This window comes from Rosa chinensis, chromosome 5 (assembly GCF_002994745.2).
Source record: "Rosa chinensis cultivar Old Blush chromosome 5, RchiOBHm-V2, whole genome shotgun sequence".
NCBI classification, from domain to species: Eukaryota; Viridiplantae; Streptophyta; class Magnoliopsida; order Rosales; family Rosaceae; genus Rosa; species Rosa chinensis.
In genome coordinates this window covers 40,385,535-40,413,453 of record NC_037092.1, presented here as the reverse complement: position 1 = coordinate 40,413,453, position 27,919 = coordinate 40,385,535, and the positions used below count along the sequence as shown (strand labels likewise).

Here is a 27,919-nt window from a genome sequence, read left to right as displayed (position 1 = left end):
ATATTTGCATATGCAGCCTACGACGATTTACAGAGATCCTCGTCAGATTCAAATATGTCTTTGGTCGGTCCTAACCCTTTCAGCCTAAGAATGGTATTTTTCACGGCCCAACTACTCTTAATAGCTATATCTACTCCAAAATTTAGAGTAGCCGGGTGGCGGTGCTGGTCAGTAGTATTTTGTTTTTGTTTTTTTGGAAGGTAAAACATAGACTGAAATTTGTTGAATCAAGTAGGAGGAGGAAGCTCTTTTTGTACAAGGTCTTTGATGCAGTCAGGTGTGTGGTTCACCCAACTATTACGCTGCTGGGATTCATATGCTAAGCTAGCTAGCCTATGTGTAGCCTTGTTACATGTTCAGGGAGCAAAACAAAGTTTGACCTGTGGCAAGTTCTTTAAGGTACCTTGGATGTCTTCAATAAGAATACCATAATATGTAAGAACAACAACAGAGCTATTGATGTCCTGCACAGTAACTTTCCAGTATGTTTCGATAAGCACTGTATAAACGTGTTGCTGCTGTATTGTTGTAAAAAATATGAGATGGAATTTCTGTAAAATAAAATAATATGGAAATATCTTGGAAAATAAAAATTGAGATATAGATAAGAAAATGAAATAAAGTAAGAAAATAATATAATATATAGATTTTATATAGGAAAACTTATTGAGTCGAGGCGTGCAAGCGCACTGTCCTACGAGAAGATTCGTCCCCTACTGCACAGGGTTGAATGACGAACTTTCCCCAAGATACAACAACTCTTCGAGCTCCGTCGTGCAGCTAAGAAGCCCCATTGAACCTTTATCACCCGTGCACTCAAAACGGTGTATAAGTAAAGTATGTATATGTATAGTTTGTAAGAATATCTTTAGTAGAGGTATTTGGCTAGAATGGTTGCATTATGGTGGATTATACCGTCATGTATACCCTCATTATCCGACAATCTAAACTCCCACACATGTGCATGTTTCATATCTCACCATATGCCTTCCAACCATAGCCACGTACCCTTATATAGGGCACACTTACCATACCATCAATAGCCTCATTAACCATATAACGGTCAAATAATAATCATATATTTAAAACATAAAACCGTTAAACCATAAATAGAGAAATAAACACAAAATAAATAAAGAAATAATTAAAATATATTTTAATTTTAACTCATAAAATTTCCAACAATCCCCCATTGATTTAAAATTAAAATAAAATCATTTAAAAAAAAGTGAGTGCTTTTACTAAGCAATCGGCATAGGTACGTACCTTTCGGGTTTGAACCTAGCTTAGTGTGATAGTCTCCATTTGAGGAACCAAAGTGACACAGTCTTGAACTTTGATACCTTTGACCAAACTTTAACATATCACACACACAGTACGGGTAATTAGACAGGTTCGCGTGTTGGCGCATTTATGGCCGTGCGCGTATCTTGATTCTCATGAGAGTATTAGAGAACATCCCAATTCTCATTGTCGCGGCCTCACGAACAACTCTCACTTAGGTGAGTTCTCTAAGGGTACATGTGCCCGAACCCCGCGGGAGTTTGCCCGCCTCGAAACTCATTCAGGGTGTCATTGTTTTCCCTTCCTAACGTCACATTTAATATAGCACTTAATGCCTTAGGGATGCACATGATAATATATCTTTTGGATATATCCTTAAAATTTATGTGTGCTATATTTGAGTCACGCAATATGGATTGTTTCTACCACATTGAACTTCCTTCATGGGATCTCCACTCACAGAAGTTGGGTTACCTCCCTAGGTGACTCCCTTATGGGCTTAAGCACATCCCCCTTCAGCAATTTTATATATATAGTCTCCTCCTCGAGATATAAGAGCCTCATCCGGGAGACATATATATGACTTATGTCATATTTTATTTTTCCTTTGGTCATATCTTGCTTGTCCCTTTAGCTCGCAAAACCCTGTATTTTAATTTGTCTGCAAGTCTCAAATAAACCATCAGCCACAATTCTCATAGGAGTGTTTTCCCTCCATATGAGAATAAGATAATTTATAATTCTACACAAATTATTTAATTATCATGTAAGATAAATCATTGCGAGTGTTACCCCCACATTACCATAGGGCATTTAAAAATATCATTGAAGTAAATAGTAAATGATGACTAGAAATATAGATCATAACCCCCACATTACTTGATATTAAATGTTCTTAAAGACATGTTTATAAATATTTACAGGAGTTATAGCTAGAGCTTACACCCACATCACCAAGATAGATGCTCTTCATGAGAGAACACTAAATGCTAAGAGTACTCATAACAGAATCAGATATATAAGACCAACGGTAATAATAAGCATTAAAGAATACTAATGAAACAGTTAAAATTTCAAATAGTAACCCCACTATTGAAATTGAAAATAGCTTCTTACTGACTCATTAAAGCAAAATGAAATCTTCTCACAAACTGAACTTACAAGTATCCTTGGAGCATTCTCGTCTATGAGATAACCAATAGCATATGTATATCTCGTAATGTATATATAAATTAATTTTTAGAGTAGAAGAAAACATACCATCACTATTTTCTTTCTCTGCAATCACTCAGAAGCTCAATAAATGTTACAGCTAATAGCTCTATTAAAATCTAATAATGAGACAAAATTAATACTTATCACCAAAACTTGGAATAGCATCATTTTAGATATGAAAGAAAGATAATTAATCATTAATTATGATATGCAACTCGAAATATATGCTTCTCCTCGAAACAAAAGGCAAAGGTCATTTGTAACTGACATGATAACATATAAAGCACTATAATAGACTTTAAGGTCAATCACATTCATAATATAATTGATATTTTCAATGGTACGCTGTACGCAAAATAATTACTAATATGTATGTAAATACAATGGAATAAGTACTCATAAAATCAGTAATCAAGTACGTACCTCAAGTAACAACGTTTTATATATTATAGGCAATATCAATTTCATATAACAGTCAACAAATCATAAGTATAGCCAACCTGATCTCATGGCAGATTAATTGTTAGTGAAAGCAAATTTAATTTGCAAATATGACTAAATGGAAAATAAGCTCATATATATAAACTTAACTATAACATGCACATAGACGTACCTGCTGGTTGGCTACTAATATGTATTTTAATCACAATCTTTTAATTTGGTTATGTATGGAAAAGACCTCATATGCATTAAATATGAATTTATATGCCAAATAATATAATTGTAACTCAAAATGTTAAGTAATCAATGTGCATGATTGAGAAGGAGTGAGACTAAGAATACATGAGTACATGACTGAACGATCTCATGAATATAATAAAATATAAATATATATTTCTTACAGAATAAAATCAAGTTATGATATAGAAGTGACTTTGAATTCCTCTGTTGTGTTGGAAGCAACTTAGGCAAGTGCATGCATATTGCGTAACTAATTGCTCCATCAACTTTAGCCTTTGAGAGATTTTTTCTACCAAGAGTTAGTTGATATTAAATTATTAATTAGTACATGCAAAGCAAAATGCAATTAGCATATTCAAGGCCAATATAAACTAATAATTGAAAGAAAAATATTAAGGTATTCATAAGTTGAGAAATAAAGAAGAAGCCAAATGTGCGATATTGATTATGACTCCTCGAACTTCATATTGTCCGTCGTTGTCAGAAATTCTGCTTGAATCTTCTCTTAGATTGTTGTAAAAAATATGAGATGGAATTTCTGTAAAATAAAATAATATGGAAATATCTTGGAAAATAAAAATTGAGATATAGATAAGAAAATGAAATAAAGTAAGAAAATAATATAATATATACATTTTATATAGGAAAACTTATCGAGTCGAGGCGTGCAAGCGTACTGTCCTACGAGAAGATTCGTCCCCTACTGCACAGGGTTGAATGACGAACTTCCCCCAAGATACAACAACTCTTCGAGCTCAGTCGTGCAGCTAAGAAGCCCCATTGAACCTTTATCACCCGTGCACTCAAAACGGTGTATAAGTAAAGTATGTATATGTATAGTTTGTAAGAATATCTTTAGTAAATGTATTTGGCTAGAGTGGTTGCATTATGGTGGATTATACCATCATGTATACCCTCATTATCCGACAATCTAAACTACCACACATGTGCATATTTCATATCTCACCGTATGCCTTCCAACCATAGCCACGTACCCTTATATAGGGCACACTTACCATACCATCAATAGCCTCATTAACCATATAACGGTCAAATAATAATCATATATTTAAAACATAAAACCGTTAAACCATAAATAGAGAAATAAACACAAAATAAATAAAGAAATAATTAAAATATATTTTAATTTTAAATCATAAAATTTCCAACAGTACGAATTCCAGCCCGGCTTAAATAGCAAGTATCTCCACATGCATCGCTGAACTGACCAACTGGACAACAGATTGAAATACAGCAACCGCCACTCCATTAGAGTTTCAAGGTACACCTCCAATCCCACCTCTTGTTAGCTGTGGTATAAATGGTCCATCCATGTTGAGCTTGAACTCGTTCCCGAATGTAGGTTGCCATATATGTGTGATTCTTTGCTTCCATGCTGCATTAATGGTGTTCGACTTCTGAAACTCTTCCAACCAAGTCATAGAGTTGAAGAAGATATCAGACGTAGTACGAGCTGGGTCCTCCCATAAGTTGGTGTTTCGATTTGTCCACAGACCCCATATGATCATTAGTAACTTCTCAAAGACCTCCGTTTTGAGGTGTATAGCTTGGTTCAACATCCATTCATTGAAAGGGATTTGAGGGAGCATGGAATGCTGAAGGTGAAAGGGTGCTTGTGACACAAAGTAGAGGCTGTGGGACACTTACAGGATATATGAGATGTATCCTCAATCTGATAGTTAAACAGAGGATAGTTGAATACTCCCTCATAACCCTTCATATAGTAAGTCGTTCTCTAGTAGGCAACAGATTATTGCAGGCTCTCCAGACACAGATTTGAACCTTGCTAGGGACTTTAGCTTTCCAGAGTTTCCTCCACAGCTCTCTAAATCGGTCTCTATTGGAGGATGATGCAAGAGCATTGTTGAGAACTTGTTCTCAAGCAATCTAATATGCTCTCTTGACTGTAAACCAACCACGTCTATCCAAACTCCAATATTGTTTGTCAGGATTGCCATGTCTACTAAGAGGAATACTAAAGATTTTGACAATCACTATAGGGCGAAATACAGCATGAATAATGTCCGGAATCCACTGCCTAGTGTGTGAGTCAATCAGGTCCGCCACTAATTCAACAGGAGATATTGTATGTCTTTGAATGAGGGACTGAGCAGTTTGGAACCCAAATCGTTCTTGCTAGAATTTTTGTGCCATCTCCAACTCACCATCGAGTTCTTGCCTTCAACACTGGTCTTCCTGCAAGAATACTCCTCCAAGAGAAGGAGGTGCATCACCTGGGTCTGCTTGCCAAAATTCACAGTTTGGGAAGTACCTCGTTTTATATAGTCGAGCAATAAGTGAGGTACTATTTGTGAATTTGATATTTGGACCAACCAGTATATCCTAGCCCTACCAACTCCAGGACCTTTGGATGCTGAGGAAGCAAAGAATCAATCAATTCAGAGTAGGTTGATTGATTTAGCGTATGAAAAACAAACGTTCAGAAAATCGATAATGCAGAATCAAATCAATTAAGTGTAAAGGCATTCATCATTTCTGATGACATAAAATTGAAGAATCTAAAGCTATGTGCTTTTTAAAGAAATTATACATATACTAAAGCCCCTAGAGCGGCACTGTTCCTAGCACTGTACATATGAAAGTACGTTTTTGCCCTCTATTTTTCGTGATTTACGGCTGGCCATTGCAGAGATAGTAGGGTTGTGCTTCTTTACACGTGTTCCATTTAGCTACTCTAGACATAAAGCCACAATCCACCGCTTCTGTTTTTTTCTTGCTCATTCTAGACTTCTTCATCAGTCTTCGAGAACGACTGCTGTAAACCCAAAGCTTTCCATCTTTGATTCAGCAAAGATTAAATTGAAGCTAGAAGAGGCGAAGGAAGCTACTCTTACTTTTAATCTTTGATTCAGCAATCGACAATCTACCTTTTACTCTTGCTGTGCGTTTATTTTAGCGGCTTTGGGTTGATGAATTAATTGATTCTGTGTTGCTCAATTCATCGTTTTTGAATGGGTTTTGTGTTGCTCTTTGGGATACATTTCTTTCTTTCTCGGATTGTATGTTTTTGCTAACATTTGTTTTGGGTTTTTGTAGGTGATCTTCATGTTTTGGGTACCACAATCGATGACGCTTGGAAAGAGATTGAAGGGAGTAGAGGAACAAGTTCCGATGTCTACTGCCTATCCAACCCGGAGACTCTTATTCACGGTTGAGTGTTGGTCCTTCCTTCACATATGAAGCATTTTCGCCTTTTTTCTAGGTTTGGCTCCAGTTCTTCAAAGCGATCACTCATCTTTTTCCTTCTTCTTTTGTATTTTTGTTGATTGCGATTTCATCTTCTTCTGCTTAACAACTAAAACCCCAAAATCCCTAAACCATTTTGTCAACAGCAGGAGCAAAGGTCGTCGCAAGGGTCCATTCAATCTTCAAAACTAAAAGCATATCCAGACCAACGAGGTGTTGTTTATGAATCTGTTTTTCAATCTGGGTGTTGCTTATATAATCTCGGTTTCTTGATGTTATTATTTTCTTTGTATGATTCTGCAAAATGAAGGTATACCTGAAAATAAAGTGGCTAATCTGTTGCTTAAAGTCTTTGTTTGTACCTGCAAGATGAACATCACAAATAATTAATGAATGGATAACTATTAAAAGGGAAAGATTACCTGAAAATTTTCAACTGAGTGCTCAGTTATTGAAGTTGACTTGGTGGACTTGATTCCGGCAACAAATTTGAAGTCTTGCTTTGAAAAAAACCAATTTTGGTAAGATTTCAAGCTTTTTACTTTGTTTGTTATTAAAGAGTTGTTTTCATTGTTACTTACTTTGATTTACCTTCATGTTCTGAAGATTTTTTTGATCTTAAGGTTATCCAATGTTCTTTGTCAGCTAATGAGCTTGGCCAATTGTTAAGACATTTGCTTGAATTGGTTATGTATTCGTTTGCTTTGCCTATGTTCCAATTTTATATTTGTTTGAATTGGTTATGTATACACGTTTTTAACTTGCTTTCTTTACTTCTATTTGTAATGGTAATGATTTAAAGGGAGGAGACACGACGATAGATGAGGTGAGACAACTGAGGTTTATAGGTATGTGGTTAATGATTGTAATCTAATCGCCTTCCCATTAGAATCTGAAATTTGGAATCGATAAATTCACTTCAGAGGGAGTTAACAGCCTCTCATGGTCTCTTTGTTAGTCCTTGCCCTGCTTTTCTAGGTACATACTGGGAGGTTTTTTTTTTTTTGTCCACTTCTGTTTCACAAGTTGGAACAAATGATACAAAATTCTTTGATATAATTTATTTTTACATTTTTGGACACCTCTTGGATTTTGTTACAGCAAATAGATACACTAGGTACTACTTTGATGCACTGTCCCGAAAACAATAAGGCTTTTAAGTTTGTTATTGTGGAGCTCTGATGTTGTTAAATGAATACTATGTAAATGAAGTGGCTGTTGAACAATTGAATTTGAATTCATTGTCATTTATTTATGTGCTTACCTATGGCATCAGATACATTGCATGGTCTGTTTGATTTTGCATTCAATTTTACGAAATTTTTTTTTTTTTTTTGATAATGTCCAATTTATTCTGATTCATTCTTCTTCCAGATTTACCTGTGGGGAGTAACATCCTTCCAATTCTGAACGTCCGCCATGTGTATACTGAAACGAAAAGATTTTGCCTTTTTTCCCTTTAGAGAAGAGCATGACGGGAGAGCCTGGAGATGTATAATGGGTATTTTTCAGCCTTTTTCCTCATTTCATATGAAAATAGTCACAATAGCCTTTTGCTTATTTTATGTTTAAATGACTGATCCTCTACTTTTCTTATTCTTCTTTTTTAGCTCAGTGCTCATTGCTCATTCCGAACACGGAACATGCCAACATGGGGTTGAAGGCCAGTTACCTTTTTAATAGTTTAGTTAGCAGCAAATCTATAATTTAGAGTTGTGATTTGTTGGAAGGGTGGAGTAGCAAGGAACTTTATTCACTTTTGGTGTAATGACACAGCTACCTACACTATAGTGAAGTGCTTGGGTTTAGATTGTTGGGACAATATCTTGACATTTCTGTGTGATGGAATAAATTTTGATCAGCTACCATCTCTAGCTTGCAGAGAGATTGAAATGTATGCGAAGCATAGAACTATCATTTTAGCGGTCTTGATATTTTTCCTTCCTACAAGCAAGAAAAAACAACGAAGGAATAGAAAGAACAAAGCATATGCAGTTGTCGGACACTCAAAAGTGGGGAGATTGCCTCCATCTATATGGCAATCTTTTATAGTGAAATCACATCTACCATTTTGTGATGAGATAATGGTTACATGTATATAGAATGTAGCTTCCACAGCTGAGTAGACACAATGTAATTTTACTCAAATAATTTTGCTTCATTTTATTACATCCATCTTTCAGTTTGATTTAGTGTAGCTAATTTGTTTTTATTATTCAAATCACTGAACTTCAAAATTCTTAAAAAATTCTTAAAAAATAACAAAAATTACCACAACTTTTCACCCCGCGGGTTCTTTTTCTAGTAAGTTACTAGTGGCACTGAATAGACGGCACCAACAACTATTGAAGACAGCCACACAGCTACGATTGCCCCACCTCCATACAGAAGTACTGTTGACTTGTTTTCAACTGCATGCCACTGATGAAGAGAACATAAAGTTTATCATTCTTAAACCAACCATAGGTTTCACTCCCTTTTTTTTTTTTTTGAGAATGATAAGTTTCACTCCCTTTAGAACAACAAACAGCAAAATCTAAGTACATAGAAAAGATTCGATGCAAAGGGAAACAAACTGCTTGCTATGAAGTAGTAAGTTTATTGCTTACTTTCTCCTTCAAGTCTGATATCAGTTCACCAGTGTAAACAGAAGTGGATGTCTCTTCCGAAGATGATGCTCTCATCTGAAGGGAACACCTCCGGGACTCTGAAAAACATAAATAAACTCAATTAAGCTTATAGTTTCAATTCATTTGATGCAGTCCATAAAAAAGAGAAACAAACAGAAAAATAAGAACTCAACTCCGAAGTATTCAATGAATAGTGAAGACGACTCAATACCATGAGCTAAACTTTGGAACTATAGAAACAACCAAATGAGCCAAGAAATTGGGATAATGACGTGTGATTACACTTCAAATCTTCTAATTATCATCTTAAGGTGAAGTCTTTTATTACATGCATGTGCTTTAGAGTTGCAAAAACAACACGCAGAGTACATTTGCCGACGGTAGCTTCTTCACAGTACATGGGACTTAAGTCTCACATATTTCGACCGCATCATTCAACTTGGATGCCCTAGCACTATTTCCCAGTCCAAAATATGAAAACTCTGATTGGCTAATAACGTGAAAAGAAAAAAATTAAGAGTACCAAAAAAAAAAAAATTGGTCTTTCAATGCACACAGGTGTTGGAAACCAAAAAAAAAAAAACACCCAATCTTGCCACCTTGAGAAAGTCTGTCAAAACTGATTTCACTACTGGAGCTAAAGATGAAATCTTGCAGGCGCATTATAAAGTATTGAACTTAATCAACTCAAATTCAGGAACAAACATTCACCTTCCTAGCTTCTTCATACCTTCATCATGTGTTTATTAAAGAACATCCACCAAATTCCTCCACTTAACGTTTGCCTCTCTCATATAACATTTATGACATCCCATATAATAGTAGACATTCATATTCATCTCAGTCAAACTACTTTAGTTTCTAAAACCATCAAGAACAGGAGCAGAACCAGCTACTTGAATATGAATTCCACCCAGTTATCTAGAACAAGCTGATAAGCTCATTGAAACCCACCTAATTAATTCTCAAAAAAATCCAATCCCCAAAACCATTTCCCACTCTCCCACATTTTTCTCAGCAACAAAAAAACACACACAACTTCACCAGCACAAAAGTCAAGAACAACCCACAAAACCCAACAAGACAAAAACCTCAGAAACCAAACACACAACCTCAAAAATCTTGCTTCCAACTTCATTCCAACGAAACTACATCAACCTTACTCTCAGCACAGAGAAATGCTCAAAACTGAATGGGAAGTAAAGAATGACACAAAAATTCATAGAAGAAGGCCTTTACATTTCAATTTACAAGATCCTTTCCAAGAGGCATCAGTTTTAGAACTGAATGTAAAAACATATGCAAGAGGGGAAACTGATTGACCTTGTTGTCAATCAATTCAATTCTACTTGGGCATTTTTTTTTTCCAGCAAAACTGTGGTTACTTCCAGTTGTCTTTTTTTGTAAACAAGCCTTCAACCAACTCATTACGAGCAGCAAACTCTTCAGATGAAAGCCCTTTAACCTGTGAGCAAATAGTAGCATTTATAAACCTCACTGCACAAACCCTTCTCAATCAGGAATTCTATACTAAATAGGTAAAATTGACAACTCAACTACACATGTTCTTCCACTTCAATTTACTATAGAGTACTAAAATACCGTATCCGAGTGTAATCATCTTCCAATTTTCAGTCTTGAGTAGAATGCAGCACACTAAACATCAATTTCTCACACAATTTTATGAAATGCACAATTACGAAGAAGCACGATAATAGATTTGCTTCAAACAGTGGAGCTAGTAAAATATTAAACACATATGCCTTACTTCTAGTTTCTTCGCCGCTTGGTGTTCTTAAGCGTGTTCCATTGCTTCAGAATGTAAGCAACTCCCTCTTTAAGTGTTGCCTTCCTCCCTGCTTTAAAATTCCAAAGCTCTTGTATCTTATACCTCCCACTGGAATTATGTTCATTCAATTCCATTAACGAAGTTGTCACCACCTTGTATACTTCGTCACCCAGCTCAGTCTTCAAATTTTTCAACTTTTTATCTTCTTCATCAATAATTTCCTGTATTTACATCAAAATCAAACAAAGTGAACAATAGTAAAAGAAATGTCCAGTATGACATGCTAAATTGAGGGATGTATTTAGTTCATCATATACCGTTCTTTTTCCTGTCTCATCCATAATAACCTTGTATGGGTTCCATTTAGAATCCCCAACATAATCCTCCCACATAGAGCACAACTCCACTGCCCTCTCATTTGCTTCTTCTAATGCAGTACATCTTCTCTTGGCTGCAATTTGAAATGCCTTCAAGTCAAGATCACCCAATGTCTTCACGCCAATATAGATTTTTGAATGATTTTTCAGTCCCTACATAGAACAAAAATTAGACAAAATCCAAAACACTTGTTCTAAAAAAAAATAAAAAAATAAAAAAAAGTAAAATAGAATCCTTCTATTTCATACCACCCAAAATACCCAATACATAGCTGGCACACTACATATCCAAAAATGCCTTCCCCTTTCTTCCCAACAAAATCGATTATCAAAAATAGTGAATCAACAAAGATGACCAAGAGACTGTAACTTATTCAAGGCATTCTGATTTTAATCATGCATTAGTTCCAATATATAGTGTAGGGAAATAGTTTATAAACTATATCAATTTCATGTTTAGAATATGAACATGCCTCAATTAACTCTCTACGGGCCCCCTGCAGCTCATCATTATTGCTCCTCTCCTTGAAAATCAGTGGATTGTAAAATTCTGACAGATCAGTAAGCTCCTGCGCCTTCTCCTTTAACATTTGTTCAAGTGCTTTAATCTTCTTCTGGGCTTCAAAATCCTCATTTACTGCCTGTTTGGCTTGGAGCTGGTCTTTCAATTCAATTATTTCTGAGTGAAGCTTCTCATTTTCTCTCTGCAATTACCAATAAAGTGCAAGAAATATCAGAGATTTATTCATCCAAATCTCAAAGTTTCGAAAAGAAAATAGACTACAAACCTTTCTCTTTTCTGCCAGCGCTATCAGATTATCTGCTTTCTTCTGCTCTGATTCTGCTCTCTCATTCTTACATAAATAACCACAGTATTAGCTCATATCAAATAACATATGCCGAGAATATAAGCCAATCATATTGTGGCCTTTAGATTACCCAAAGGAGAGAACTAAACAAATAAAAGATAAGAAAAATGATGTATACTTAAACTAGAAAACAAAGTAGAGCATTACTAAAAATGGAACTTGAAAATGAGGTTGGCGTTGCACCACCCTATGGTACCTTCTCACTAACTCAATCTAAATCATACTAGAACAATTTTTTCTGATTCATTATATTTTCATCGAATATCAGATAAGTGGACAAGAATAAAGTTGGAGGAAACTTCATTGGTGTTTTTATTTCTTTCACGTCATTTCTCCCAGTTACCATTCTCTCCTCCCTCTGAAAATTTGATTCCGAATGAAGGCACACAATAGTCCACAAACTATATTCCAAATCAGAGTGCGTATGAACGAATATCATATACAAGCCGGAAAGGCGGAAATATATGTGAGTAGTAAAATCATTATAACATTCCAATAGAGTCTAAGTTGATCGATATTAACATTTCAACAGTATGATTACCATATGTTGTAGCTCCTTGCAGCAGTGCTCCAGCTCATTCTTTTTCATATCAATCTGATTCTCCAATTCAATGTTCTTTAGTTGAAGCTGATGCTTTTCTCTCTGCCATAGCTGGTCAATCATGAAAAATACAAATTAATCTCAAAGTTTCATGTACACATGTGATTGCTCCAACCAACCAAATTACCAAGTAAAAGAAAACAAAGTACAGCAAACCTTTCTCTCTTCTGCCAACATTAGCTCCAGTTCGTAAGTGTCCTTCTTTCCCTCTGTGCTAGTTGTCTCATTCTGAAAGAGAGGCTACATTAGCTCCTAGCATGTCAACAAAACAAGTTCTGAACACTAGAGAAATAAACAACCAAAAAGTTATTCTGCAAAGGCAGAGATGCTGATTAATCAAGACAAGTATCAGAACCAAGGAGCAAATAGTAACGGCTCCAACGAATGCCTATGCACCCAATGATCAAGACAGTGTTTTCTGAAGCTCAACCTCTTTCTCAAGATACTTCTTTTCAGCTTCAGATTTCAAAAAGCCTTATCCTATTCTGAGAATGCCTTTTCAAAGTAGCCATGTACATTATTGCAAAACTTTCTATTTAAACAACACATGACATGAAAAGATAAACATTTCCAATTTTACAATTTCATGACTCAGAAATTTTTAACCTTTCTTCAGGAACAGAATCAGAAATATCAACCTTAAAAAACAGAGACTCACCCATATCTCATTCTGCTTGTGATACAGCAAACCTGATCACAGACACGAAATCGAGTAACTATGAGAGTGAATTTTACTAATATCAAAATTCAACTACAGTGACCCAGAGCCTCTAAACCTTGGTACCTGGTGATGAAGGTGGAGCAAGTGAAGGTATATGAGAAGGCTGAGCCGGGAAAGAGAAACACTTGGGGCGTTTGGGCTGGGGTGGTTGTGGGTTTTCATCGAAGTAATCCAAGGCCAACCCAGCAGCACAGCACTCGGCTTCTTTCTTAGAGGTCAGCATAGTTTTAGTGTTGAAGGTGAAGCCATGGACGAGCACAGAGGCTGAGAAGCGAGGTCGGTGAGGTGGGCCTTGCTGGTTGCTGCTGTACTTGGGGAAGGTCCAACCTCTGGCTTGGCACATCTCCTGAAGCTTGGATTTGTTCAAGTTCATGGTGATTCTTAATTTGGAGGCTGCTAAGGCAATGTGGGTTCTTTTGTTGCTTTTGAGCTTGTTGCTGAAATAGAATTGAGGGTGAGAGGTTTTGGTGATCAGGGTTTAGGCTTGGTAGGGGAGCGGTTACCACAGCTAGCTACGAGCCCAGCTGCCTTTTTCTTTTTTCTGTTTTCTGTCCTTCTTTTAGAGTTATGAAAACACAGACAAATTTGACAAAATATTTGTTTATTTTTTTTATGAGAAGGACAAATGTTTTTGTAAATTGACTCTTTTATGAAATGAAAAATTAGCGCTTTATTTATTTCCCTGACTACTTTTTCATTGTTTGGATTGAAATAAATCAAACAATACAAGAACTCTTAATAGATTTTTTTTTTGAGCCGTGACCACTTATCCAATTTCAACCAAAAAAATGCCCACTTACTCCACTAAGATTTTTTTGACCTCATTTACCCAATTCAACATCTACTGACAGTTTTACCCCTATTAATCAAACTAAAACTCACAGATCTCAATCCTCTCAGACTCTCTCTCCTCCCGGACTCTCTCTCTCTCTCTCTCTCTCTCTCTCTCTCTCTCTCTCTCTCTCTCTCCATCCGGCAGTGGCAACCACGCCTTCAACACCTTCTTCGTCGACCTCGATCCCAGCGCCGGCTAGCACATCCCAAGCCATCATCTTCGTCGACCTCTGCCAATCACCAAACACCGTTCTGGTGCCGATCACTGATTTGGTGCCAACCATCCTCAATCATGGATCACCGATCTGAAGCTCCCATCCCGCTGCTGTGCCGGAACCTCATCAAACTGAGACCGGTCGGAGATGGGCTGCAGGTGACCGACTAGAGAAGAGGACATGGGGAAGACGAAGGCGGAGATGGACTACAGGTGAGCGACTGGAGATAGGCTGCATCGGGGCTGGGACCGGTCGGAGATGGGCTGCAGGTGAGCGACTGGAGAAGAGGACCTAGAGAAGATGAAGGCGGTCCGATCGGAATCGTGCCGGAATCAGGCTGGAGAAGCATGGGTCTCCACAGGGGAACTTTGGGTGGCTGGAGAAAAATTCTGTTGTTTTTTTTTGGTTGGTTTTTTTTTTTTTTTTTTAATTCTGATTTTGCTGGTTTTTTTTTTTTCCTGATCTCGATGGGAAGAGCTCCGAGAATGGGGAAGGAAAAAAAAGAAAAAAAAAGTGAACGTTTAAAATTAAACATATAAATTGATCAATTGTGTCTGTAGTGTATTCATTTTGGTTTACTTAAGGGCAATAATATAATTATTGGAGGGTAATAATATGATTATTGGGGCAATAATATGATTACTGGGGGGCAATAATATGATCAATTGTGACCTATAATGTATTCATTTTGGTTTTGGGAGTTTATACAATTCATTGGACGGAAATAATATGAATTTGGGAGGCAATAATATGATTACTGGGGGGCAATAATATGATTACTGGGGGAAATAATATGATCAATTGTGACCTATAGTGTATTCATTTTGGTTTGGGGAGTTTATACAATTCATTGGACGGAAATAATATTGATTTGGGAGGCAATAATATGATTACTGGGGGGCAATAATATGGTTACTGGATATTATTAAGGACCGGTCGCCTGATTCCGGTCACCGGTCGTCGGATTCCGGTCGCCGTTCACCGGATTCCGGTCACCAGTCGTCGGCGCCCTGCCACTGGTCACCGGAGGCCGGCAAGGTGGAGGATGACTTCTCCCTCTAAGTGAAAAAGAAGGAGAGGGCAAAAAAATCTCAAAAAAAAATAAAAAAGAATTAATTGGGTAAAGGGGAAATAATCTCTTAGAGTGTTTTGGGTAAATGGGGTTAAAAAACAGTTGGTGGAGCAAGTGGGCAATTTTTAGCCTAAAATCGGGTAAATGATCATTTCCCCTTTTTTTTTCTTTATTTGAGCAGTTAATTTAGTTCTGAGTAATTTTTAGGTAATGAAACCATATTGTTATCGACCTATTATTACAAGAATTTTGACATCTTCGATTTTATAAATATTGTGAAATATCCTTAGTGGATCAGAGGAAATCAAATTTTAGCAACTTTTCAACTTCAAAGGGTAACCAAAACATAGTGAAATTTGTTTCTACCTTATTCGCTATAGTGCATCCATCGGGATTTCAGCTCTACCTCTAAATTTCTTTTCACATGTATCAAGAAAGGGTTTTGTTGAATTTCGAGGTTCGAGCCCTTTTTGAATGGAATTTTCTATGACAAGTGTTTTATGGGTTTCAACGTACTATTTAATTTCTTTCTTGCATTGCTTTGTTGCCTCTTGGTAATTTTCTTAAATTAGTCATTAGAGTAAGTTACTTTCTAAAAAACTTAATGCGGGCTAACCATTTCTTTGCTATAAAGAGCCCCCAGTCAATCATGTTTCTTTATTTTTTAATTGTATTCTGAAATTACTCATGTTCAGTTAAAACGAAATACTCAAAATACATCTTGCATGGACACTGATTAGTTGGCGCGTACCACCACGTGGCCCACCTGCTCTACCTAAAAATTGCCTGTCCCATTATGTGCCATCCACTAATATCTTGACACGTATCATCTCAATTAACTAAAGCTAACTTTGTTAGCAAAAAAAAAAAAAAAAAATCAATAAACAAGAAATAGTACAGGGATCTACATGAGACTTCACTGGAATCCAGTCACTAGTGTCAGAATCCCGTTGCCGGTAGCCTGACTTCTCTGAAAACCTCGCCAGAGGTCCCCGAAGAGGTTGTCGGAGATCTTTTGGTCACCTGAGACTTTTATTACCCCCCAAATAAACGTTTATTTCATCCTAATAAAAGTTTTTTTCTTCTTGGGCGGCAATAAACATTTATTAGGAGTAATAAAAGTTTATAAGGGAGTATGGGGACTAATTTCCCTAAAATTAGATAAATAAAATTTTGATTGAGGTCAAAAATACGGAGGTTACAGCAATTCAAATTGTTTTGTTGGGAGTCAATAAACGTTAATTGGGAGGCAATACCCTAATAAAATTTTTATTCATAGTCAATAATCAGTTAAAAATATCACCGGCGAAATTTGACATATTCCATAATCCACATTTGCTTAAATGTACAAAAAGCCTTACTATTCGCAAAATTCTTCACAAACCCAGATGTAACCGGGAAAGAATGATTGAATTCCATATTGGAAGTGGATCGGATGATCTCTTGCATGAAAGATTATACCAAACAGAGTGTTACGTCCCGAACCTAAATTTATTGGTTTACTAGTCATTTAGACAGTAAACGAAAATTACTTTCACTTTTTACTCTGTTTCGATACTTTTAGTGGCCCTAAAAGATGACTTTTTTTTAATCAAAATTTGAGAAAATTGCCTTCATAAAAGTCGTAGAGGACGTTAAACCGAGTCCGTGCATATATGGTGCGTAAAAATCGGAGTTCATATGCAAAAGTTATAGCTAAAATATTAAAGTTACTGTTTATGGTAACTTCCTATATATAGGAAAAGTTACCTAAGTAAGTTTCTATTACCGTCGGTCTCTCTCTCCTCCCACTCTCTCTCTCCCCGATTCTCTCTCCCTCTTTGACCTCTTCACTTTCTTCAGACCATAACTCCTTCATCCGGCTACGGATTTTGTTAGGACCCCAATTTCCTATTAGGCTTACTATGACTACCCAGTCCATCCTTATGGCCCATTACTGATTTATGCAAGCTGACGGTGTCGTTTTGGTCTAGAGATAAGTTGACTCTTTGGAACTATATAGCTCAGTTTCTCGTTCTGTATTCGGAAGCTTGAAATGAATGAAGTTTGGTTTTACTTTTCTCTGCAATTTCCATTTCGTATTAGTTTAGGGTCCTATTATGTGGTATCAGAGCCCATCAATTGGGCCGATGGGGCAAGGGCCACCGGAGCTGTCGGTTGATGCGAGGCAATATCGGGTTTCACCTAGTTTTGCACCGACGAGGACGGCGGTGTTGGACGACAGTTTTGCTCAACCTACTAGTACATACATTGGTTTCTCTCTCTATTCGCATTCATATACACCACCGCAATACTACCCACCATCACAATCGTTTACCCAAAATCCTCAATTTCCATCAGCCCATACTCACCATTCACTTGATTCTACCCCAAATCCCGGGATCTATCCGTCGATTTCACAAAGCCATTCCTATGAACCATCAGTTACCGGTGTTAATTCACACTTCGTCTCCACCAAAACCGTGCCTACACCACCTAATTACCATTCTGCTCCTTCACCTCCCGTTTGTGAGCAACCACATACAAATTCATATTCAAATCTATTATGTCCCATACCCGCGTCGGGCCCTTCACGAATTTCTCTTCACACAGACCAGCTGCATAATTGGGAGGTCCCAATTGTTGAGTTTAGCGGCTACTCTCTCATACTTGAGCCTACGGTCAAGCTTAAGGAGGCTGAGAAACCACATTCACCACCAGAAGGTTTCGACAAATCGCAAGAATCGGTGAAAAGTTCGATGGATACCTTCATATTTGAATTCAGGGAGGAGCTACAATTGTTAAGGGGTTCATTGCAATCTCCGACAAGCCAAGTTGATAACCCACTAAAGTTTGGCTCTCCGCCGCTGTCGTCAACACCCAAATTGATTCCGGCTGCAACTGAGGCTTCTTCATCACTTTTTCCTGCTGATAATGGTATTATTCAAAAAACCCATGTGGATAGTGGCTTGAATTTATCTCACACTGATGTGATATTAGGATTTAATGATAATACTAGTACGGATCATGTTGTGGGTTTTGTGTTTGGTATTGATGAGAATTTAGAAACTGGGGAGGGAGAGAGTTCTAATAAGCGGGTTGAGGTGAATAGTGGAGATGGTAGAGAGTTCAATGAGCTTGAGAGTGTCAGTGCTAAGCAGGATGATTTGGGATTGATTTTGTGCGGGGAGGAGAGAATGTAGCGCTGATAAAAGTGGAAAAGGGATATTGGAGAATGAAATTGAGTATGATCAGAACCGTTCGACTCCAAATTTGAATATTGGCTTTAGCAACACCAACACCTTTAATCAACCAGAGTCAAGCAACATAAGTGGCGTCGTTGGTTTAGCAGGCATTTCTGGTCAGAGCAACTTTGGACAATGGTCTGTAGCTCAAGGCTTTGCAGCTGTACAACCAATACCTGTTACAAGCCCAATTGGAACGCTTACTGTGATGCCTCAGATGTCAATTGCTCGTGGGGGAACTGCACCATCAATTCAATATGGATTTTCAAGCATGCCTGTCATACCTGCCACTAGGTTAAATAGTTGTAAGTCTCAGTTAAGTACTATGCAGATGACTGCTTGTATGGTGAAGAACAAACATTTTGGGTGTAAAATTGGTAGAAATGATGAGCCTGCACTTCTAGGTTCTTTATTACAACTACAGGAATCCGTTGAATCAATGAGCTCGCTGCCGTCAATTAAGACTTCTTCAGGACCAGTTCAGCTGAGGTCTCCAACTAGAAGTCTTGTATCAGAGGAGGGAGATGTCGTCAAAAAGAAGACTGGTGAACTTACAGAGCTTGATAATCTATCGACTAAGGTAGGCAATTACTTCCAATATGCCTTGCCTAAGTGTTGTGGGTATGGAAAGGATATTAGTGCATGTTCTGCGGTGAATGTTTTTAATGCAATGAGTGTAATGCTTAAGCATTACATTGAGAGTCCAAAGAAGATTAATCACTATGTTCTGCAACTATGCTTCTCTAGGTTTGATAAGAAGGTACGTGATAAAGGTAGTGGCCACACTAGCTTAACATATGAATTTTCTATCCTGAATAGAAAGTTTGCAGAGAATATGAGGCTACTTGGCATTGATTTTGGTGTAATGAAAGTTGTTGTAGAAAATGCCAATGATCTTAATGCAGCTGTCAATGATGTGCTGAATGAGGTTCTCCTTTTCTTGAACAAGTGTCCTGAAAGTCCTCCAAATGTTCAGTCTCCTAGCAGCCATTCAACTGCAGCTGAATTTGAAGAGCAGAGTAAAGAATTGATTCACCAGCAGGTAGATAAGGAAGTAGAGGTTGAGCTATTTCAAGCAGCAGGATTCTCTGATGTTGTATCTAAAATCAGTGCTCATGAGGAAGAAGGAAAATATTCTTCATGGGTAAGGAAGTAGAGGTTGAGCTATTTCAAGCAGCAGGATTCTCTGATGTTGTATCTAAAATCAGTGCTCATGAGGAAGAAGGAATGTATTCTCCATGGGATGAAGAATATTTTCTAGAGGAAATTGTTAGTACGAGACCTAATCCAAGAAATATTGTGCAGCAATATGAATATTCAAATATTGGAGCTACTGAATTGATTTTATCAAATGGCATGAGAATTAGCTTGAGCTTGTTGCTGAAATGGAAATGCTGACCAGAATTGAGGGTGAGAGGTTTTGGTGATCAGGGATTAGGCTTGGTAAGGGAGCAGTTACCACAGCTAGCTACGAGCCCAGCTGCCTTTTTTTTTTTTTTTTTTTTTTTTTCCTTCCTGTTTTCTGTCTTTCTTTTAGAGTTATAAAAACACAGACAAATTTGATCAAAATAAAAACCCAGACAAAATATTTGTTTGTTTTTTCATGAGAAAGACAAATGTTTTTGTAATTGTCTCTTTTATGCAATGAAAAATTAGCACTTTATTTATTTCCCTAGCTACTTTTTCATTTTTGGGATCGAAATAAATGAAACAATACAACAACCCTAAACAGACTTAATTTTTTTATTTGAGCAGTTAATTTAGTTCTCATTAATTTTCAGGTAGTGAAACCATATTGTCATCGACCTATTACTACAAGAATTTTGACATCTTCGATTTTATAAATATTGTGAAATATCCTTAGTGGATCAGAGGAAATCAAATTTTAGCAACTTTTCAACTCCAAAAGGAAACCAAAACATAGTGAAATTTGTTTCTCCCTTATTCGCTATAGTGCATCCATCGGGATTTCAGCTGTACCTCTAAATTTGTTTTCACATGTATCAGGAAAGGCTTTTGTTGAATTTCGAGGTTCGAGCCCTTTTTGCATGGAATTTTCTATGACAAGTGTTTTTTGGGTTTCAACATACTATTTAATTTCTTTCTTGCATTGCTTTGTTGCCTCTTGGTAATTTTCTTAAATTAGTCAATCATTAAAGTAAGTTACTTTCTAAAAAACTTAATGCAGGCTAACCATTTCTTTGCTACTATTATTTCTTAGGTCCCAAAGGAGATCACTTGTCTCTAAAGAGCGCCCATTCAATCATGTTTCTTTATTTTTTTAATTGTATTATGAAATTACTCATATTTAATTAAAATGAAATACTTAAAATACATCTTGCATAGATACTGATTAGCTGCACGTGGTACGCTTGCTCTACCTAAAAATTGCCTGTCCCATTCTGTCCCATCCACTAATATCTCGACACGTATCATCTCAGTTAACAACAGCTAACTTTGTTAGCAAAAAAAAAAAAAATCAATAAACCCAAATTCTTTTCCTTTTGCAGAAAATTGGTGATTTTTCTCTTCCCCTGCAAAACCCCCAGAATTGAGTCCCAAATTAAACCCCATTGGCCCGTGCCCCTTCTTTTCCTTTCTCATTTTCTCACCTTCTATATTGTCTTGATTACCACGAAGAAACCCACTCACCCTCTGAACCATTCCTCCTGGAGGAATCCTCCATTGTCATGCTAAATCATAGCTTAGTTTGGAAGCCACTCTCTTGATTTGGCCTAGTGTTGCATTTGAACCAGTCCTCAAAATGACGTCCGTTCTGCTCTTGTCTCGGGCATCGCGTAGACTTCTAAAGCCTCCTTCACTCTCTCGCTCCCATCTCTCTGCTACAGTCTCTACCTATCACCCAACCACCAAATCCAACCCTAAAGAAATGCCCTTCATCCCATTTAATCTTAGGCACCGTTAGATTCTCAGTTATCTTGATTATGATCTTAGGCTCGTAGCACATATATCCACTTCATTGAACAAGGACGACAATCAGGTCAGTGATGACTCGAAGGCCCTAGCTTCTTGGATCTACGCTTATTTGCCCAGGCAAGCCCGCCCTTATGCTAAGCTGGCTCGCCTCGACAAGCCCATTTGCACCTGGTTGCTTGCTTGGCCTTGTATGTGGTAAGTAATACTTCAATTTTTAACACTCTACTTAATTTTACTGCATTGTTTGGTCGGATTCATAGCAATATGGCTTAGTTGAACTAAAAGGAAGTAACTTATTCTTTTTTACTGCATTCGAAGTGATAGCAATTTTGGGTTACTTGAACTAAAAAGTAAGTAATTGTAATTTTTACTGCATTAATTTTGTTGAAGACTTGAAGTAATAGCAATTTGGCTTGGTTGAAACAAAAAGTATAGAAAATTACTCATAAGTGTCACTTTGAAACTTTAATTAGTCATAAGGCCACCTAAATTCTATTGTACACATAAGGCCACTTTTATCTTCAAATTATTTTGTCTATGACAATTGTGCCCTTCCACAATTTCTGACCTCTCAAATATTATCTCTCTAGTTTCAAAATAAATAAATAAAATCCCCTCTCTCTCTGTCTCTCTAACCGAGATGCCATTGCAGACTCACGAGCTCGCCAGCGACGACACCTAGAGGCATGGCGCAACTCTCCCTCACAAACCAAATCGATGCCGTTGCAGACCTCATGAGCTCGCTGGCGACGACCTAGAGGCATGGCGCGACCAGCACAGATCGAAACGATGTCGTTACATACCTCACAAGCTCATCGGTGACGACTTGGAGGCATGGCGCGATCTACAAGACAAAGTTGTTATGGTCTCCGGCTCTTTGATGAGGCCATCCACCTGACCTGCATCGGAACCTTAAATGAGGCTTCTTCTCCGGCAACGACAACAAGGCCCGCGACCTCTTCATCTCGAATCGAAATCCCTAACCGGTGGCTTTCTCTTCACATTTGATCTCAACCACCACCAGGAATACTGTACGGCACCTCAAATCCTAGATCTCCAGCTCTTCTCTTCGATTTGCATTTCATCTTTTCAATCGCTGTTTCTGCTTTTCATTTTGTTCTTGTAATCGATTTCCATGTGCCTGATTTGATGCATTGTTGGCTTTTGTCACTGGATTTTGTGGTTGATTTATGGACATGTAGTGATTAACTTTCTCTGTTGGTAGATTTGTGTGTTGAGACCATATAGTTTCTGCATGTTTCAAAGGAATATACAGTCTGACTGCATTTGGTAATTACAGATATGTATATGTGCTTCCTATGATTGATTATTGAATAATGAAGAATAGACCAAAATGCATATTTCAAAAGTTTTCCACATCCTTTTTACATGCTGAAATGGAGTGAAGTAAGAAGTATTAGTTTAAGTGTAGTTTTGACGTAAATTATGCTAGATTACATGCTTGGGAAGATTATCATATGCAATGACATTATGACCATCAAAACTTCATTCTTGGCCCCTCTTTTCATGATATTTGATTCAGTTTTTTAAGAATGAATTGTGTACTTTAGCCTTAACTAGATGGTCTGCCTATCCTCATGTTGTTTTGTTATGGAATATCTATAATCAATATTATGTTTTGGATGCTCGAAAACATTACAAGAGCCTTGGCAAGCCATTTTCTTTTGCGTTTGCAGACCTTGTGCTCATGTGTCCTTGAACATAAATGGCCTCCTGGTGATTTGACTTGTTTGTGAGAGTAGGAGTGTAGAATTGTCCCCTGCTCAGTGAACCTTATATATATGTCCTCATGTTGTTTTGTTATGGAATATCTATAATAAATATTTATGTCAGTATCTTTTTATTACTGGTCCAGCAGCTTTGTACATGTGTTATAGTAGATTTATATACCTATGTTAGTAGCTTTTTATTACTGGTCCACTAGTTTTCCGTACCTATGTCAGTAGCTTTTTATTACTAGTCCAGTAGCTTTGTACGTGTGTTGTAGTAGCTTTCAGTACTTATGACATGAGCTTTTTAGATTGCTTATTTATAATTATCTAGTTGATAAGAAGTGCTACAATTGTGGCGCAACGGTACATTGCTGCTTTTAGTTTTCATTTCAAATATTAATATTTTGTTGTATCTTTATTTTTGCAGAGTTCTTCCCCTTTGCATTTGTAGTAGTAGATTTCAAAAATCATGTGAATTGGATATTGAAGCCTCCATTGACCAAGAGATTATTCGGCCAACCAAGAAATATTGAAATGAAGTGGCAAAATTATGCCTATAGGTTTAGAGCGTCACCATTGAAAAAAGACAGTAGCATTATACAACTATTGTAATAGATTTTCATAAATATGGTAGTGGCTTTTGACAACTATGGAAGTTGCTTTTTACATAGTTATATCACTATTGAACCCTGTGTACTTTTTTTACCATTGAATATGTTTTATTTTCTCGATTGTAGTAGCATTTTTATTTTGGTTGTATCCTTTACATTTTCATAGCTTTGTTAGTCACTGGATAGCTTTCTCAATCTCTATAAGTAGTTTTTGTTTTGCTTGGTTATAGCTTTTGGCATTTATGAGAGTAGCTTTTGGTGATGGTGAGAGTAGTTTTCTGGTGTTGATGACAGTAGTTTTTATTGTTGATGACAATAGTTTTTGGTATTTGTAACATTAGATTTTGTTGGTGGGGATAGTAGATTTTGGTTTTGAGGAGTGTAGCTTTTGTTAGTGATAATAGCTTTTATTGCTGGTAACAGTAGCTTTTTGTGACCTTGCCGGAGGTTGCCGGAAATCTCACAAGAGTAGCTTTTGTTGCTAGTGACACTAGTTTTTGTTGGTAGCAGTATCTTTTGCGGCTAGTGACAATAGCTTTTTTGTGGTAACAGTAGTTTTTATTGCAGGTGACAGTAGCTTTTCTGACCTCATTGGAAATCTCACCAGCATAGTTTTTATTTGTGACAATAGCTTTTGTTGCTGGTGACAGTAGCTTTTGCGACCTCGCCGGAAATCTCACCAGCGTAGCTTTTGTTGCTAGTGACAGTAGCTTTAATTGCTAGTGATAGTAGCTTTTGTGACCTCTCCGGAGGTCGCCTGAAATCTCATCAAAGTAGCTTTTGGTATTAGTGACAGTAGCTTTTGTGGTCGCCGGAAGTTGGCCGGAGACTAGCCGGAAGTCGACCGGAGACCTCGCCGGAGAGGAGACAGAGAATGGTGTTGACTTTTTACTCTAGTGGCATTTATGTAAATATATTAGTTTTTATATCCAAAATATAACACCATTTTTAATCTAGTGGCCTTATGAGGGAAAAAATTAGTTGGTGGCCTTATGGCTAAAAAAACATTCAAAGTTACATTTATATGTAATTAACTCTAAAAAGTAAGGTGCTTTCTTTTTTTAATAAGTGCATTGTTTGGTTCAGGTGATAGCAATTTGGCTTAGTTGAACTAAGAAGTAAGGCGGTTTTGGTTAAAATTAATGGTTTTGAGATTCATGGATGTTGGTTTGTGCAGGTCAATAACATTGGCAGCAAGCCCAGGACACCTTCTTGATATTAAGATGTTGACACTATTTGGATGTGGGGCTTTGCTTTTAAGGGGCGCCAGATGTACCGTAAATGATCTCCTTGATCGGGATATTGATACCATGATAATACTCATTGCCCATGCACTTTTTTTGAGTATGACTACCCTCTTGTGTTGGTGACTGCTGCATAAGTACATTGTCGATTTTCTGTGTAGACATGGTGGTGTGTATATGAATATATTAGAGTTTTGAGTGGCATTGGCTAAGCTGTTTTTTTTTTCAATTTGAAATGCTTAATGCCTAGGGAATGCTAAATCAAATGACTAATATGGAAATTGAAGAGGAGAAAAATTGCAGGGCTTAAAAGTTAAAAACCTTTTGTTTCTCTAGACATGAACTTATTCGTAACTTTCTCTCATCAAAGGGTTGTAATTCAGGTGGAACGTACAAAGTTGCGGCCAGTTGCTAATGGTCTTTTGACACCTTTTAAAGGGTTGTGTTTTCTCGGATTTCAATTGCTTTTGGGTCTTGGAATTCTCCTCCAACTAAATAATTATAGGTTAGTACCTCACTTTTGGGTCTTGGAATTCCTCACTTTTAGTCTTTAAATCTGGATAAGCCAATAGTAACTCTGAACATATGAAGAGTGGGATATTATATTGATGTTAACACCCGTGTTTGGGGGGCTTCATCTTTGTTGCTAGTTTTCTCCTATCCCATCATGAAAGGGTTGACATTATGGGTAAGCTAGGCGACTGGACTTACTATTTGGGGGAGTTAGGTTGTGAAGGTTTGGTCTTTTGGTTTTCAAGCTCAAACGAGTCAGCTCATTTTGTTTGTAATGAAGGTTACCTATCATTTTTCTTGGCGGCTTATGCCAAATATGATTTTGGTATAAGACATCATTTGATGGAAGTGCATTCTGGCCATGAATAAGTAATGAAATTATTTATTCTCTTAAAATATATATATATATATATATATATATATCATACCAGAACATTTTGATCCAAAAATATTGCAAGTTTGAAGGTCGATTTCACATACTCCATGCCATCTCCTCTTTGATCATGCACACGTCTAGCACTAACATGAGGACCAACCCCAGCAAGCATAGCTGATTTTGGTATATGAATTTTGAGACTTTTAGTAATGCATGAGAAACAAAGTGATAGGTTAAGAGATTGAGAGTTTGCTAAAGAATATGTGAATGATTTGATGAAGGATCGAAGATTGAGAGATTAATTAACTGGATGTGGACCTAGTGCTTGAAGAGAGGAACTAAAGAAGAAAGGTTTGGAGATTTGGTACATAGAATAGAAGACAAGAGAGTTTAAGAAAGAAAATATTAAGAAAACCTTCATGCAAAATGAAATGAACCGTAGTTTCTCTCAAAAGGCGTTATGGTGGCACCGAAGGCAATGGCTCCGGCCACAATCTCATTCCAGGATGTCTCCGTCCGATTTTACCAAAGATTAGCGAATCTCTCCTCTCTTCCCTATCATTTGATACTGCTCCTCGAGTTTCTACTGTTTTTTTTTTGGGGGGGAGGGGACTAGGCGTCTCTTCATCATTGGTTCAATGGCTTTCTTGGGCCTGTGGCCTGCATCTGCGATTTCAGCTGAACATGGGAGGCTTTCTGTTGCTCTAGCCCAGGCTAACATCTGGGCTCGATTACTCATATTCCTGTCTAGATAGGTTTGATAGCCAATTTGCAATTCTCCGCATAGCGTCGTCAAGCCCATGTTCTTCGGTGATGCAAAGTTTGGTGGTTGGCGACGTCCATTTTGATGACGATAGTGTGGGTCTATCCTTGGTGGACTTTTTGGGCAGTCGGTTGACCTTAGTGCATTGCAAATGAATTTTGGGTTGGGATTTATTGGGTCCAAAGTACTTATTGGGTCGTTATAACCATTATTTAGTTTTTTTTGTTTTTGTTTAGCTAGCCTATTTCTATGCGGTACTAGTTCATAGTTGAATAGGCTTACTTTAAATAAGTGAGCAAGACACGTCAGATGAATGGTCATATCTTATGTATCATAGTGGTGTTTCACCACAATTTCTTGTCTATCTGTATATGGTAGCGGAAGGATATGTAATGGTCATTCTGGCCTCTCCTTTATATCAATGAAAACCCTCAAACGGTTTTACTCAAAAAAAGAAAAAATATTAAGAAAGAAAAAGAACTAAAAAAAAGTCGCATATAAAGATAAAAAGTGTTTTCAAAATTTAATGCCTTATATATGGACGTTAATAACTACAATATCAAGAGTTTTCAAAATATAATGCCCCACATAATGAAAAAAAATTATACCAAATGTGGCGTATGCTTTTTAAAAGAATTAAGGAACAAATATATATGTGTTCAAGTAAATCTCTATTTTGTGTTTGGCCCAAACTCTAGGTTACTTAACCTAGTGGTAATAGGGTTACATTAAAAGGATCTAGATCCCTATTCAATGTACGATTACTTTCCTTGTATGATTTAGATTCCATGTATTGTAATCCTCTATATAAAGAAGCCCCTATTATCAATGAGAATACACAGCGATTTTCTCTCAATTTCTGATTTCCTAAAACACGATATCAGCACGAAGACCTAACCCTGAAACCCTAATATCGTAGCCTTCAAATCCCAACATCCACCGCCTTACATATTGATGTCCTAGCCCTAACCAAAACTGGCGGCGGAACCACCGGAACCGGCC

At 37.1% G+C, this 27,919-nt stretch overlaps 1 protein-coding gene and 1 long non-coding RNA gene across 10 annotated transcripts in view; one reads left to right on the top strand and one right to left on the bottom strand.

The window, feature by feature from the left end:
* Positions 1–5,890: 5,890 nt before the first annotated feature.
* On the top strand, positions 5,891–8,499 carry LOC112202556. 8 transcript variants are annotated; one of them, XR_005799065.1, is made up of 5 exons: positions 5,896–6,424; positions 6,555–6,929; positions 7,211–7,256; positions 7,783–7,909; positions 8,019–8,499. It is a non-coding gene; the product is annotated as an uncharacterized LOC112202556 (long non-coding RNA). The 8 variants fall into 8 exon arrangements; XR_002937423.2 differs by having other exon boundaries at positions 5,892–6,103; positions 6,259–6,424; positions 6,555–7,909; XR_002937426.2 differs by having other exon boundaries at positions 5,892–6,424; positions 7,211–7,909.
* A 311-nt stretch (positions 8,500–8,810) lies between these two features.
* The window catches only part of LOC112202553 (factor of DNA methylation 4), a 69,194-nt gene continuing 50,085 nt past the window's right edge, over positions 8,811–27,919 (bottom strand). Inside the window, exons 3-10 of one of the 2 annotated variants that reach the window (XR_002937421.2) lie at positions 12,831–12,902; positions 12,615–12,725; positions 11,993–12,058; positions 11,678–11,908; positions 11,145–11,357; positions 10,807–11,048; positions 9,018–9,115; positions 8,811–8,829 (exon numbers count right to left, since the gene is read on the bottom strand). Coding sequence is in view for 1 of the 2 variants with exons in the window: in XM_024343564.2 (XP_024199332.1) it covers positions 10,809–11,048; positions 11,145–11,357; positions 11,678–11,908; positions 11,993–12,058; positions 12,615–12,725; positions 12,831–12,902 (933 nt within the window). In the remaining variant the exon portion in view is untranslated. Of the gene's footprint in view, positions 8,830–9,017; positions 9,116–10,201; positions 10,504–10,806; positions 11,049–11,144; positions 11,358–11,677; positions 11,909–11,992; positions 12,059–12,614; positions 12,726–12,830; positions 12,903–27,919 lie in introns of those variants that run through there. The other variant, XM_024343564.2, reaches the window with a different exon arrangement.